Genomic DNA, 15,526 nt, shown 5'->3' on the forward strand with positions numbered 1-15,526 from the left:
GGTTATTTAGCTATATCAGGTTTATGTGTCATCTGAAAAAGCTGCATTTTCTAAGCCAAACGTGCTTTTTAAAAACAACCCAATTATACTCTTTTACCTGATATTTAAAAATCATAAATCCGTTTGTAGCTAAACAACTTAATTAACGCGGTATCGCATAAAAAAACTGCATCCGAAAAAAAAACTTGTAAAAACGCGGGAAAGACCGCGTAAAAAATCTGATTTTATCCGTGCTTCGATTTTTAAATAAAAATAGCTCTAAATCGCTTGAATGACCGTGTGTACATGGGAGAACCACATACCACATATTAGTACCAGAAAAAAACGAAAAGTGCGAAAAGGTTATCGGCAAAATGATGAAAAACAGTATATTTTACCTAAACCCCAGCATGTTTACGTATTTCTCACAAATAAAACATGTTTCAACATCATTTCTATAATTTTTTAGGAAAGTATGTTTTATATGTTTAGTTTAAAATGCATAATCATTTCAAATTTCATACAAAATCTGAAAAAGTTCATAACGCTCACTAATACTAATGCATCGACGTGAATAGCATACCTTGTAGAACTGTCATTTGTACTAGACACCTTTATTTTCATGAAAAATATTTTGATAAAATAACACGATATCTAGGACAGGACTAGAGTGCCTGTAAATATATAGAGTGGCGACACTGTCAAAATTGGAATAAAAATTATCTGTCAGTGTCATTCCAATTGAGCAAACAACCTATTAAACACGTGTGGGGAAAAGAGAAAGAATGTTCAGTGTTCCCAGTGTTACTAGCGTTACTTTGGATGACACGGCGCCACTCTAGTTATATATAGGCACTCTAGACTATAGTCACTGTATTTTACTAGTCTGGCGGAGTGGGGAACCATGCAACCGGCAACCCACTTTTTCACATTAAAATCCTGACACCACTGGATATAACTCATGTTGCATATGACTTCTTTGAGAGTAAACATTTGATGTGAAAATGAAGTGCGTTTATAACAAATGTAACAGCAATTGGCGAAGGACAAAGAAACAAACAAGTTTACTCCGGTTTCCAAAGAGTGCCGAGATTAGAGGAAAATGGCTAAAATTTTGCGAGTTACCTGATAATGCATTTATTCGTTGAAAGAGAAAATTATAAAAAAAAAATCATTTTGTTTCGATTGAGCATTTCCCGTACAATAGTACAGCGTGAAAAGCGACAGGACAGCAAATCTATGGCAGTATAATGTTATCAATAAACAATTAATTATAAACAGAGCACGTTATTGATGCGACGAAAGAAAATATTCCTTGTGATTTTCTCACATGTATAAATTTAACATTATTGTGATATCATTAATTCATTACAATAACTATTCTCAAAAAAATAGCAATTGTCACAAAAAGTCCAATTATTGAATTTAATTTATTATGTATCTTTTTACAGCACGATTACAATACTTCAAATGCGAAAATCGACGCACTATCGACTGGTTCCCGTTTTGACAGTTCACACTGGTTCCCGAAATCCAGTCCGCCAGACTAGTAAAGTATACAGTGACTATACTCTAGACAGGACGTGACAAGAAAAACCAAAAATCACCCGAAGTTCTGTCAAAGCGAAAGCCCTCTTTGATTGGTCGATTTTATTAAGCGCAATGTTAAATTTTATTATTAGTCGGTATCGGTACGGTTGGCCGTGCTGCGAAAGCTATCGATATTTTTTGTTTAAACTGTTTTTGCTTATCAAGTGAATGAACAGCTTTTGGTTTAACAATTTTTTGAAACTTTTTCATGCACTAGACTATGTAATGTCTATAAAAATCAACATTCGAAATGTTGTTCATGTTTTTGAAACTACGTATGATGAACAATAGTAGATTCATTTCATGAAAAGCAAGAGGAATCCGAAATGAGTTGAAATTATGGCTAGTTCAAATAAATTTAACATATGTCTTTAAATCATTTGAAGATTTAATGAACTAGCATTATCAAATGAATTAATTAAAATTGAAAACCAGAACTTAGAAAATCCTTGATATTGATATTTTCTTTATTAAACATTTTTGGAAACACTGGTAAGCGTCGTGCAGAAAAATCACAATGTTTCATGAGGGCAATTTCGAACGAAAAGAAGAATAACTAGAAGCCACTTGTCACGTCTAGAGTGCCTATAAATATATGGAGTGGCGACACTGTCAAAATTGGAATAAAAATTATCTGTCAGTGTCATTCCAATTGAGCAATCAACCTATTAAACACGTGTGGGTAAAAGAGAGAGGATGTACAGTGTTACCAGCGTTACTTTGGATGACACGGCGCCACTCTAGTTATATATAGACACTCTAGTCACGTCCTGTCCTAGCACGATATAGGCACATACTTAGACATACGTAACAGTGGCGATTTTTTTGGTACACTTTGCCCACATCACCCGGTACCAACACCAGTTTGAACTGCTCGACAAAAATGAACGGAATGAATTTTCTTCATCGCGGCTCTACTCGAGCCCATAACAAAATCCCTTAAGAAACCTTCAAAAAGTTGTTTACAAAATCAATGCTGCATTTTTCGGGTGGGAACGAGACATATGCAGGGCTGCGCAGTTACACAACCTCCATAAACTACTCAGAGGTTTTTTTTTTTTTTACAGAGGTTGGTACTTTCGAGTAGTTCATTTTGTACCAACTTTTTTGGAAGATTTCTTCCTGAGTGTTACGTATGTCTTATGTATGTGATATAAGGCAATCCACGAGACAGTTACGATCAGCTGATTTCAGTCTGTTTTCAACTTTTGACAGCTATATGCTTGTTCGATCGGTAGCAACTTGGATGCAATTCGGATCGAAAAGCGTGAAAAACAACTGTAATCCGATCGGTAGTTCTAGTATCGCGAGTGCCAATCCTTCATACAACCATAAAAAATTACTTCTGATATTATTGTCGACATTAAAAGATTTCGTTTTTTGGTTATGTTTTGGCTTTTTAGCTTGAAAAACAACAACATTGATAAACGTACAAGCGTTGAAACGTCACCGGTGGATTGCCTTATTGGTTGATATATTTTGATATTTATCGTTTATCCGTCAATTGACATCCTCAAACGATAATGTAACGCTTGATGTAACGCCAATGAGCTATGATATAGATAGAGGGGTGCCCAAAAATGGAACAGTAAATTCTTTTTAATATTGAATATTTCAAATATTTCGCAATAAATCAATAGTGCCTTGCCCTGTTAAATTGTGTGTTGTACAATATGTAAATGAGCCCTAAAAAGTTAAACTGTTGCTGCAGTGGCAATCTGTTTCGTTAACGTCGTTAACGCAGATTATTTGACACTTTGACAGCGAACAGTTGTCAAAGTGCAAAAAACAGCATCATTAACCAGGGATACCAGATGTGCAGATTTGTCTGCAAAACGCAGATTTTTAGATTCCGTGTGCAGATTTTTATTGATTTGCAGATATTCACAGATTTTCCATAGTTTCTAGATTTTTGTCAGAGTCTCCTTATATTTGCGCAATTTTTTCAAAATGTGTGCAGATTTTCACAGACTTTTACCAGCGCGAGCGAAATTTTTTCGAATTACCAATAGATTTTTTTCAGATTTCAATCAGATATTTTCAGGGGGAATCTATCTGTCAAATATCGTGAAACCGTGACCAACACATTTGGCAACAAGGCGTCTGTATGTTTTGGATTTTTTTCGTTTGATCGAGGTAAAATGGAACGTTCTCTTTCAACAAAACCCGAGAAATCGCGGAAAACTTTTATCAATAATGCGTTCCGTAGTAAAATTTTGGGACAGCAACAAGTTTTTAACGAAAATTGGTGATGTTTTATCGTCACATTGATAATTTATCAAACGTCATGGACCAACAAACTTCATGGACCAGAGTTGATCTGCGATAACGCACACATATATGAAATTTGACAGCGGTAAATCCCCCCTGGATATTTTCAGTTTTTCGAGCAGTTGCTGACATTTTTCAAAAACATCTGGCATTTCTGTCATTAACAGTCAGGAACGAGCGTGAAAGTTGTAGCAAGCGTTGTTTTGTGTTTGTTTGGTGTAAGTTTTTTTTTTCATAAAATATATGAAAAACAGAAACACGCTGATAGTATTTTTATATTTATCTGAAGACGTAATCTAGAACTAATATTTGACATACTTTTGGCTAAATAGGATTGTATCATTTGCCACCTAATTACATAACGAATTGCAAAAAAGTCAGCATTTTTGAGCGTCAAATTAAACCCGCTGGATCAACATGGATTTAATGTGCAATTTATGCCTTTGTCGGCGACCAGATATGACGGTAGAAAACAAAAAAATGCGTGAACAAATCGACAAAATTTTTTACTTCGAGGTAAGCATATTCTTTCATCACTTTCTATTGGCATTGGTATAAACTAAAATCTTGCAGATTTTCCGTCAATCTAATCACACAATGATTTGCTCTAGTTGCAAAGACACAGTGATAAGCTTCTATGACTATGCTGAACAGGTAAACAGAAATCAACAGACCTTGCGATCAGTTCAGCTTCCGTCTACGAGTGGGGTCGAAACGAAGCCGCAAATAACGGATGGTACCTTGATAAAACTTGAATGTTCGTTAATGGATGAGGATCAGGAAGAATATGAAACAGAGTGGGTTGATGTGATGGATAAATTAGAAACATCGATCAACCAGGACTCCAGTATTGAAGAGGAAGATTCGAAAAGTCGAATCAAACAAAGTGCTAGTGATTCGAGTTCTGATGGTGAGCAATACCAAGACGAAATCACCGGGGACGCAGATTGGGAAGCAGCCGCTGTAGAAGATAACAGAACATCTCCAAAATCAGTCAAGCTAAAACGAAAGTACATCAGGAGAAAAATAGCACCAGGAAAGTCCTCTGTTCGAAAAAAGAATTCAGCACAGGGTGGACAGGAATCTTATAGTGAAGACTCGGTTTTACAACATTTTAGTCTTGTATGCGACATGTGTTCTAAGCCGTTGGAAGATTTCAATGAGTTACGCGAGCACTTCAAAGAAGCGCACGGTCAGCAGGGATATATCAGATGTTGTGACAAAAAGATATTCAAAAAATGTTGGATGGTCGAGCATTTGCAGGTTCACTTGAATCCAGATACATTCCACTGTGACACCTGTAACAAAAGTTACAGCTCAAAAAGAGTACTAAACGATCACAATAAGGAGGTGCATGCGTCGGACGAGCAGCGGGCTCTTAGTTGTGAGGGGTGTACTAAGCGATTTGCCTCGAAGCGGCATTTAAATGCACACATGTCAATGGCCCACGGATCGTTTCCTTGTCCACAATGTTCGCGAATACTGGCATCGCAGGGATCTCTTAAACATCATGTTCTAACGATACATGGTGAAGGCGAGCAATTTATCTGTGACATTTGCGCGCGTGTTTATCGCACCAAGCGTTGTCTTGAGACGCACGTTAAAGGTCACTTGGGAACGCGACAGGAGGATAAAGTTCAATGTACAGTTTGTGCTGTTTGGTTCACTAACAAGTACCAGCTGACGAAACATATGAACCGCATTCACATTATGCCAGAGCAAATGTTAGAGTGCACTTTGTGTGGCAAGCAACTGCGCAACCGCGAGGCTTTGAATGGACACATGCACCGGGTGCATAGCGAAAACCGGTTTGAATGTGAGTTCTGTTCCAAAACCTTCAAAAGACCCCATCACATGAGAGTGAGTAGAGCATCCCAATCACTGGCAGCTCAATTTTTTTTTAACTTGTTTTTTATATACAGGAGCACGTTGCCATTCACCACACCGGAGAAGATCTGTACAACTGCAATTATTGCGAGGAGCGTTTTAATTCGAAGAACAAACAGTACACACACCGGAAAACTGTACACCCGTTGGAATTTGAGGAGGAATTGCGTCGACGGATTATGAAGGAATAGAGAACGCATACGGTTTTTTTTTCTCCTGTAATAACCTGTAAGGGTGGGCATCCAAGTGAAAGATTGCTAAACAGTTAAGACCAACCAATCGTATTCCAATTCAGTATTTTTATGACTTTTAACACGCAAAGAACGTACCTACTTTTTTTATCATTTTTGACATGGAATAACAGTGCCAACCTAAAATTCAACGCTAACAGTTTCGCTTAATAATTGAAGAATTGGCATAATTACTAATTGAAAATCAGCGTCGATAATTAGCGGTGTCCAGCCCTGAAATTCTATGATTTTGAGGATTATAGTTTGCATACACTTATACCAATTTCAGGTAGTCTTGATTAGGGACAAACAAGTTTTGTTTATAGTGTTTTCATTTTCATCTGTTGATTGCGTGTAAGCTTTGTAGTAAAGTACGCCAACAGTATGCCGCATGTGCTTTAGAGGAAATATCAATATGTTTTCTTCAATTCTGTCAGAGAGAAGAAGACATTTCCTCCAAAGTTAATTTCAGCAGAAAACAAAAATAATTCTTGCTATCAGTAAATATAATCGAGATTTGTAATAGCGTAAATATAATTTTTAATTATTTTTGGGTTTGTTTTATTTCATGAATGCAGTTATATGTATCCTGCCAAAGTAGATGAAAGTGAGGACAATGATACCCAATAAAGATCATAGAACTACGGAAGAATGATTAAAAAAATTCGTTAGCATAAGACGAGAAATCCTTAGCAACGTCTGGCAAATAAAGTTGAACAAACATGGTTTATTTTTCGAGTCGCGATCAAGTTTAAATCTGTTTGGTTTGTTATTGTCTTCACAAACGCTATAATGGCTATTTTTAAAAGAAAACCTTTGTTGTCGCAGTTGCCATAATCTCAAGTAACGATAATGTGATACCCCTTAATTCAGTGTTAGGTCAAAATTAAGTATTCCAGCAAGTTTACGGATCAACAAAAGATATAGACATATCATCAAAACTAGTTAGTTTGAGACCTACCTTCTGCAAGATCAAAAATGGAGCCTGAATGTAATTCAACTTACATGTGGTGAGATATTAATCGTGTAATGTTAGGGCCCGACACGGCGTGACAACGCCTTTCTTGCGAAAATTGTCAGTACCTTCTTGAAACTTTCCGATGTGACTTCTAGCATCTACCACCTTCCACTCGTCTGCACGGAAGGCGCAGGTCTTGAGCTCCACCGTGTGCACACTAGACTGGGACACAGTTGTATGGGAAAAAAGCGTTGGTGTAATTTTTTCGCTACAATGCATTTTTCGTGTTCCTTATGTGTCCTGTAACAACTGTGTAACTTTTCAGATCGATAGGTGGAACCCCTGATCTGCGCCCGATTTTTAAAGTTTCCATACGATTTTATATGGGAAAATCCACTTTTTCAAAACTTATCCTCTATTCCAGATATCCAAATTTCCAGTTGGCTCCTAAAAATATACCAATACATGATATTTGTAGGAAATTTTCCTGGGAATAATTCTTCTGAAGACTGTAAGGTGCTACAAAATTTGTAGAAAAAGTTATTCACCTTAAACTGATCGAATGTCTGGCGAACGGCTCAACATTGAATTTTTCCAGCAACACTGCTGCAGCATGCTGCTGTTGCAAACTCAACAACGTAATGAGAAACAGTTTCGCGTAGAATTAAGCTTGAAAGCGTGATTTTTTGCTCATAGTATCTTCGGAGAAAATGCTTAGAATATCAATCCCTATATTTTGATAGTATTCGTTGTGTGATTCATACCCCTAAAAGTGAGAAATCAGCTTTCTAAACACCCCTACGTAGTGAAAATCATTTTCGTGTGGGATTAAGCTTGAAGGTATGATATTTTGCTCACGTTATCTTCATTATCGGAGAGCTTGCTTACAATATTAATTATTAAGTTTTAATGCAGATTGATTACTCCCCCTAAAAGAGGGAAGTAAACTTTCTAAACATCCACGTCGTGTGACTCTGGTGTCTTTCAGAGAAGAGTTTGGTAGATACATAGCTACAATTTGTGCAGATACATGGCTAGCAGGTCACTACGAACCACGGTAAATGAAGTCTATTGAAAAAGAGAGTATTGATCTTTGGGCGGGATGTTGGTTGAGCGGGCACCAAGGTGGGCCGCTGAAAGATCCGAAACAACTGGAAAAGGGTAGGTTTTCAAAGTTTTTCTTTAGCTCCCCGTGTTGATTGCAAACCGCTGTCTGTTGAAAATGGAAACAGCTTTGGCTCCAACTTAATTTTTTATCACTGATAATTATTACAATTTATACAAAAATTCAACAAAAAAAGTTATCACCTTTCAATATTTCAGAGGCTTTTGTTGTCTGTGGGATTCGACAACTTGTAGCAAATAATTCTGTTGATCGGGATCTTTTGTTATTTTGTTGTTGTAGTCGCTAACAAGCTTCACGGCCCTTTCTGCAAAATCATTCACTACTGCAATTGCCTTCACGCGTTCTTGTGCTTCCAGATATTGTTTATTTGATTGCCATTTTCCAGGTTTTTCTTCAAGAAAGTCCGTTGAGATTTTCATGATTTCGAAAAATCGTTTCGTTGCCTTTGTTACAAAGTTAGAAAGTGTAGAGTTTTTCTGAATGTTATCAGCCTTTACTAAGACTTTAGCATTCTCAAGTTGTTTTGCCTTCTTAAGTTTTTTTTTGCTTCTGTTTACCTTTTTTCGCTACTAGAACAGACGAATGTCTTCTTCTTCCTCACCTGTGTATACCTCATTGGTTCGTAGTGACCTGCTGGCCATGTATCTGCGCAAATTGTAGCTATGTATCTACCAAACTCCTTTCTGAAAGACACCAGGGTATGATCTACTGAATTGGCACCAGAACCCAAGTTGTCACTCGAGGTGGGTGTTTAGAAAGTTTACTTCCCTCTTTTAGGGGGAGTAATCAATCTACATTAAAACTTAATAATTAATATTTTAAGCAAGCTCTCCGATAATGAAGATAACGTGAGAAAAATATCATACCTTCAAGCTTAATCCCACACGAAAATGTTTTTCACTACGTAGGGGTGTTTAGAAAGCTGATTTCTCACTTTTAGGGGTATGAATCACACAACGAATACTATCAAAATATAGGGATTGATATTCTAAGCATTTTCTCCGAAGATACTATGAGCAAAAAATCACGCTTTCAAGCTTAATTCTACGCGAAACTGTTTCTCATTACGTTGTTGAGTTTGCAACAGCAGCATGCTGCAGCAGTGTTGCTGGAAAAATTCAATGTTGAGCCGTTCGTCAGACATTCGATCAGTTTAAGGTGAATAACTTTTTCTACAAATTTTGTAGCGCCTTACAGTCTTCAGAAGAATTATTCCCAGGAAAATTTCCTACAAATATCATGTATTGGTATATTTTCAGGAGCCAACTGGAAATTTGGATATCTGGAATAGAGGATAAGTTTTGAAAAAGTGGATTTTCCCATATAAAATCGTATGGAAACTTTAAAAATCGGGCGCAAATCAGGGGTTCCACCGATCGATCTGAAAAGTTACACAGTTGTTACAGGACCCATAAGGAACACGAAAAGTGCATTGGAGCTAGTACTTATTTTTTGTCCCACCCTAGTGCACACCTTCTTGTTGTCATGCCTCCCAATTTATTATTGTTGGAGGGAAAAATAAAATAACATACTACATTACTTCTCAAATCACCAGCAGGCGGAAAATAATTCAACACGGTGTGGCCAGCGCCTTCGCTAATACAAGGCGACCCTCGGCCGTGTGTAGACGAGCCGCGCGACTGCCTTCTTTGCTAAAAGGCAAAGTTCAAAGGTTCTCGCTAAAAGGCGTCCCCACGGAAGGCGCGATTACGCCTTTTTGTTTGTACGGAGAAGGCGTCATTACGCCGTGTGGGTATTCGGGCTTTCAGCTCTCTTGTGTGTCGTCATAATTAACTTATTCGGGTGCATTTAAAACGCTGTTATATTTTTTTAATTAGGCTTTTTTTGAAACACTTTATACGGTGTCATTCGTATCGAAAACGAGGCTACAAACTGGCGTAAAAGGTCCCATTGCGATTGCAAATTGTTCATTATAATTAGGAATAAAATTTTAACGTTCACGCACTTGTGCATTCTAAACCAGTTCTCCAAGCTAGAGCCATTCAAGTAACATATTGCATTACATAAGTAGTTTAGCAATGTAAGTAATCCATCTACGTAATCTCATTTCTCTGCTCCCACATTTGTCGTCAATCGCGTGCGCAAGTCTTGCTCAAACTCTACGGGATGCACATTCTTTCGATGAGTGTAGTGCTTGTTTTTCGTGAAGAATTTCTCATCACAATAATTACAATCGTACAAGTATTGTCCGGTGTGTTGCAGTCCCACGTGTTCCTGCAAGCAAGAAAAAAAATTCTTTTAATTTGTAGTTTGGTTCTGTTGCAGCTAGTTCTTACCCTCATAAGCCGTATCATTCGAAACTTCTGATGGCAAGCCTCACACTCATATCGCAGCGGACCGTGATAGCGGTGCTTATGGTGATGCACCGCCTCTCGACTTTTTAATAATTTCCCACAGACGTTACATTGATGTTTTTGCGTTGTATCTGGTGCTACATGTCTTCGCTTAATGTGCTTCGTCAGCTGATACTTGTTCGTCAGCCACACTAAACAAATGGTACATTGAACGCGATCCTCGTGTCGTGTTCCCATGTGTCCCTTCAGGTGTGCCTGAAAACAGCGTTTATCGCGAAAACTACGGGCACATATTTCACAAACATACTGCGAAGCGTTACCATGTATCGAAAGCAAATGCTTCCACAGTGACCCCGGCACGAGATCTTTGAAGCATTGAGGACATTTGATCAATGAGTGAGATTTTCGTTGATGCGCTTTGAGGAGACCCTCCGTGTCAAACTCTTTTTTACAAGTTTCGCATTGTACTCTATTGACAGTTTTTATCGGCTTAGGATTTACATGGATTTCTTTTTCATGCTCTCGAAGAATCTTTTTCGAATTGTAATTCTTACCACAAATGTTGCATTGGAACGCACTTGGGTCTAAATGTAACTGAAGGTGCTGAACCATTCGGTATTTCTTGTAAAGCTTCTTATCGCAGCACATCAGATACGGTTCCTCGTTATGAACGGATTCAAAATGCTCGCGTAACTCTCGAAAATCATCGATTGATGCTTCGCACAAGTCGCATGATAGTTTGTAATGCTGCAGGACTAGTTCATCCGTGGTGGGAGGTTCTCCTTCTTGCCTCTGTTTCCTAGGTTTCAAAATTCGTTTACTTTTGATTCTGCGAGTTTCACTGGATTCATGAAACGCTACTTGATGTTCTCGCAAAACTCGCTTCGAAGCGAAATTTTTATTACATATATCACATCGAAATGCAGCCGGGTCAAGATGCAGCTGCAGGTGCTGCACCATCTGGAATCGTTTGTAAAGTTTTTTACCACAGCAATTGAGATATGGAATCTCGTTATGCACTGACAAAAAATGCGCTCGCAGCATTTTAAAATTATCTATCGGCGCTGAACACAAATCACACGATAGTTTGTGATGCTTTAGAACTATCTCATCTGGCGGAGGCTCTGGGGATTTGGGTTCTTCAATTTCCATAGTGCTGTCGTCCAGTGATTTTTCTTCATTTTTGCTTGCTTTAGGCAAGCAAATTTCTTTCATATGCTCTCTGAGTACTTTTTTCGAGCTGTAGCGTTTCTTACAATAATTGCAGCGGAACGCATTTGGGTCTATGTGCAGCTGTAGATGTTGAACCATGCGATATTTTTTGTATAATTTCTTATCACAGCATTTCAAGTAAGGTTCCTCTTCGTGTACCGTTGTGAAGTGTTTACGCATTTCTATAAAGTTTTTCAGTGGTGTCGAACACAAATCACAAATAAGCTTGTGATGTTTTAAAACCAGTCTATCCAATGCACTATCAGCTAATTTTCTTTTCGTGCAAATGCCTTTTGATAAACTTTGGTTATGTCTTAACTCATAGCGTCCACTTTCGTTGATTTTGTCTTCTGTTGAAGCAACGTCTTCTGTGTGATTTTCTACGTCATCAAGTAATAACTCTGGATCCTGTGTGACCTCAATGGTTTCATTTACGTCTACATCTTCGTCCCCAGTGGTGATTTCACTGATTAAATCTGCTTCAACCCATTCCGTCTCGAGAAGTTCGATTTTAATGTCAGTATCATTTTTTACGTCTGAATCCAGAACTGGCAAATCATATTCTTCAACCAAAACTTCCGTTGAATCCCACATTTCCTGGTTTATAAGCACTTGTTCAGCATATTGGTGAAAATCCATCACTGTTTTCCGACATACATGACATATGAAGGTTGGGGAAGTTTTGCTTCGATTGATCTGTGGAATAGCATTACCGTAATATTATTGTTGGAGATAAATGCATAATACTCACCTGACAGCAGAATAATTTATCGATCACTTCGCGTAGTTCCGAGTCTTCCAGCGCGACCGGAACAGTATCCGACTTCTGTCGCAAACATAGGCGGCACATTTCTTTCGTATTCATTGCACAAGCTTACGTTTACCTACTGTTATTGAATGAAAAAAATTTGTGCCAAATTGAACTGTTTATTCCAGTTATCTCATTTTAACCAGTGAAGTAAAGTGTCGAAAATTTTGACTCGAAATCTTATCTCTTTTGTTAACTGGGTGGCTGTTATTGTTGATATAATATAAATCGATAATAATTTTGTAAATATCGAAATTATTTATCGATATTTGCGTTGATGCTTCATTTCCAAAGTATCTAAAAAACAAGGTATGGTATTGTCTCTTGTAGCAATAGACCATATTTTACGAGACGTTTCTGCACTCAATTCATGAATGAAATTTTGACAGAAAGCGCGGCACCGCTGACATAACGCACGTAAAAGCAGCATCACTAACAGCAGGATCCGTGACACTATACTAATCGATAACCGACCTTTCAGTAGGCATGACGTAATTTGTCTAAGATCTCTACGAGTTTTCTTTGATTTTAAAATTGAAAAATTATATTTGTTTTAAATTTTCACTAACTGGCAATTAGTGCACAGAGTGACATTGCTGTTGCTGGCTTTTGGGGAATATAACCCTGATAGTTTTCTCTGCGTGTGGGTCATGAAAAAATGGCGACTTTCATAGGCCTGTTTTTTCGTTATTTCATTAATCAATTTCTGGCAACTCTGGTGCAGTGACAGCGATTGCAGCACGGGTTGTCATGGCGGAAGAAACACGAAGCAGTGCATAACATTTCGTTTTCTATAAATTTTTCAAATTTCATGCTTTTGCGAATGTCCTAAGGTTTTGGTATATCGAAAGTTGTGCACTAGAATTAGCTGACCAAGATACAGTGTTGGTTTTCTTGATAAGTTAATTACGTAACAGTAGTTATTGTCTCTGTCGAAGTAGACGTTAAGTCTACTTCCTAAATAGAAAAATAATCCTGGAGTACATACAAATCGATATTGTTCCTGGGCTTGATCCGTCCGAGATGAACATAGCCGAGACATGCCGGTTGTGTTTACGTCAGAAATCGGATAACGTTCCCGTCGCACAGGAAGATGACGATTTGCGGCGGAAAATCGATCGGATTTTTTACTTTCAGGTTTGTAGTTGGTATGTTCATTAGAGGAGAAAAAAACAATAAGAGATTGTTTTGTCACAGGTTATACGAAGTTTGGACCTGCCCAGTTTGATTTGTTCCATGTGTAAGCAAACAGTCGATGAATTCTACGAGTATGCAGAACAAGTACTGAAAAATCAGCAGTTCTTGCGCTCGTCGTTAGTTCCTTCTACTTCGGCATCATCAAACAGTGTAAACAAATTGCGGGACTCCCCAGTTGCGGAAGAATCGTCTGTGAAAGTAGAGAACCCTATTAAGAAGGAACCGGAAGAAACTGAATGGGTCGCTGTGGACGCTTACTCCGAAGCAGCTATTGGTGCTACCCAGATTAACAAACCTACTCCAGTGGTATCGACGGAGAATATTCCGTCCAGTGACACCATAATGGATGTAAAAATCGATCACGATTGGAAAACGGCTCAATCGACAGATGACGATGATGAAAATAACGAGGATTCTGATGATTCAGAGTCATCTGATGCTGCTGATGGTGCTTGGAACGATGACGATAACTCAATGCAAGAGGTGAAGCCTAAACGGAAATACACACCTAAGAAGCAAGGAAAGATTCTTCAAAGCGTTAAATCAGAGCAAAAGGAAAAGAAGCCACGAGTGAGGACGGAAGGCCCATCGATAGACGAGTTGATACTCGAACATTATAAATTGTCCTGTGATCTATGCGCGGAACCATTGGAAGACTTCACCGAGCTGCGCAAACATTACAAATACGTACACAATCAACCGGCCTATCTGAAGTGTTGCAGCAAGAAAATCTTCAAAAAATGCTGGATGGTGGAGCACATACAGCTGCATTTGAATCCAGACGCATTCCACTGTGACATTTGCAACAAAAGTTACAGTTCCAGCAAGGTTCTGAAAGAACACACCAAAGAGGTTCATTCCCCCAACGAAAACCGCCCGTTCAAGTGCGAGACCTGTCTGAAACCGTTTGTCTCGCATGCTCATTTAAATGCACACGTCATGGTGGCACATGGCTCGGTGCCTTGTCCGCAGTGTCCGAAGGTATTGGCTTCCCAAGGCTCACTCAAAAAGCATTTGGTTGCAATGCATGGCGATGGGGAGCAGTATGTATGTGACGTGTGTGCCCGCGTTTTTCGCTCCAAGCAGTGCTTCGACACCCACGTGAAAGGACATTTAGGGACCCGACTGGAAAACAAAGTTCAATGCAGTGTTTGCTCGGTATGGCTAACGGACAAGTATTGCCTGACGAAGCACGTGCGGCGAATGCATGTTGCACCGGAACTGCCGCTATCGTGCGAGCTGTGCGGTAAACAGGTGCGCAATCAGGACGCTCTCAATTGTCACATGCGCAGGACTCACACGGAAAGTCGCTTCGAGTGCGACATTTGCCACAAAAAGTTTAAACGACCGCATCACATGAGGGTAAAGTTGTCACACTTTATACTGATATAATTTTGTTTTCATTATACGTTGCATACATTACAGGAACACGTAGCAATCCATCACACCGGGGAGGATTTGTATGGTTGCAATCACTGCCCGGAACGCTTCAACACCAAAAACAAACAGTACATGCATCGGAAAACCGCTCATCCTGTCGAGTGGGAAGAGGAAATGCGAAAGCGAATTATGAAGGTTCCATGAGCGTAAGATTTCTTCACTCTAGTTACTAGCATATTATGGCAGAGAAGACTTTTGAGGAGTTTCCGGAAATTGAAACACCAGCTTGCCTAACAAACTGATAAGTAGAACGGAACTTGAAATTATTTGGTGAGTTTGAACTGGACTTTGATATATAAATTTATTAAGTTCAGTGAATTTACCAAAGTACATTGATCAAATTGTTAGAGAACATATGGAACTTTCTTTTGTTTAAAAAAAGCAATTTATTCAATAATATAATATAAAATAATACGTCGTGTTTTGTCACTTTTAACTTTCAGCTTGTCTTAGGCTACTTGGTTAGATAGATTTGATCCAAAGTGTCTAGTAAATCCTTAGCGTAGCTACAGT

The 15,526-nt window shown here is 38.5% G+C and overlaps 3 protein-coding genes across 4 annotated transcripts; 2 read left to right on the forward strand and 1 right to left on the reverse strand.

The window, feature by feature from the left end:
- The first annotated feature begins 3,732 nt into the window (after positions 1-3,732).
- LOC129721867 (transcription factor grauzone-like) lies at positions 3,733-6,506 on the forward strand. Of its 2 annotated transcripts, none has more exons than XM_055674936.1 (4): positions 3,733-4,058; positions 4,130-4,356; positions 4,414-5,700; positions 5,763-6,506. In XM_055674936.1, the coding sequence occupies exons 2-4, from the start codon at positions 4,258-4,260 to the stop codon at positions 5,916-5,918; spliced, it is 1,542 nt and encodes a 513-aa protein (XP_055530911.1). In that variant the 5' UTR covers positions 3,733-4,058; positions 4,130-4,257; the 3' UTR covers positions 5,919-6,506. The 2 variants fall into 2 exon arrangements, with proteins under 2 accessions (XP_055530911.1, XP_055530910.1); XM_055674935.1 differs by having other exon boundaries at positions 4,173-4,356.
- A 3,356-nt stretch (positions 6,507-9,862) lies between these two features.
- On the reverse strand, positions 9,863-12,605 carry LOC129721062 (transcription factor grauzone-like). The gene is made up of 3 exons (XM_055673187.1): positions 12,320-12,605; positions 10,339-12,264; positions 9,863-10,276 (listed from the first exon to the last, which is right to left on the reverse strand). The coding sequence occupies exons 1-3, from the start codon at positions 12,431-12,433 to the stop codon at positions 10,106-10,108; spliced, it is 2,211 nt and encodes a 736-aa protein (XP_055529162.1). The 5' UTR covers positions 12,434-12,605; the 3' UTR covers positions 9,863-10,105.
- Positions 12,606-13,108: 503 nt separating this feature from the next.
- Positions 13,109-15,427, forward strand: LOC129721063 (transcription factor grauzone-like). Its single transcript, XM_055673188.1, has 3 exons — positions 13,109-13,513; positions 13,574-14,935; positions 14,999-15,427. The coding sequence occupies exons 1-3, from the start codon at positions 13,400-13,402 to the stop codon at positions 15,155-15,157; spliced, it is 1,635 nt and encodes a 544-aa protein (XP_055529163.1). The 5' UTR covers positions 13,109-13,399; the 3' UTR covers positions 15,158-15,427.
- The last annotated feature ends 99 nt before the right edge of the window (positions 15,428-15,526 follow it).

This window comes from Wyeomyia smithii, chromosome 2, assembly GCF_029784165.1.
Source record: "Wyeomyia smithii strain HCP4-BCI-WySm-NY-G18 chromosome 2, ASM2978416v1, whole genome shotgun sequence".
Taxonomy (NCBI): Eukaryota; Metazoa; Arthropoda; class Insecta; order Diptera; family Culicidae; genus Wyeomyia; species Wyeomyia smithii.

Excerpts from the sequence above, each read along its gene's own strand:
- LOC129721867 (XM_055674936.1), top strand. The coding sequence starts at position 4,258 with ATGGATTTAATGTGCAATTTATGCCTTTGTCGGCGACCAGATATGACG. Across the intron at positions 4,357-4,413 it reads ACAAAATTTTTTACTTCGAG|ATTTTCCGTCAATCTAATCA; the intron begins GTAAGCATATTC and ends AAAATCTTGCAG. Across the intron at positions 5,701-5,762 it reads AAAGACCCCATCACATGAGA|GAGCACGTTGCCATTCACCA; the intron begins GTGAGTAGAGCA and ends TTTTATATACAG.
- LOC129721062 (XM_055673187.1), bottom strand. The coding sequence starts at position 12,433 with ATGAATACGAAAGAAATGTGCCGCCTATGTTTGCGACAGAAGTCGGAT. Across the intron at positions 12,265-12,319 it reads ATAAATTATTCTGCTGTCAG|ATCAATCGAAGCAAAACTTC; the intron begins GTGAGTATTATG and ends GCTATTCCACAG. Across the intron at positions 10,277-10,338 it reads GAATGATACGGCTTATGAGG|GAACACGTGGGACTGCAACA; the intron begins GTAAGAACTAGC and ends TCTTGCTTGCAG.
- LOC129721063 (XM_055673188.1), top strand. The coding sequence starts at position 13,400 with ATGAACATAGCCGAGACATGCCGGTTGTGTTTACGTCAGAAATCGGAT. Across the intron at positions 13,514-13,573 it reads ATCGGATTTTTTACTTTCAG|GTTATACGAAGTTTGGACCT; the intron begins GTTTGTAGTTGG and ends GTTTTGTCACAG. Across the intron at positions 14,936-14,998 it reads AACGACCGCATCACATGAGG|GAACACGTAGCAATCCATCA; the intron begins GTAAAGTTGTCA and ends CATACATTACAG.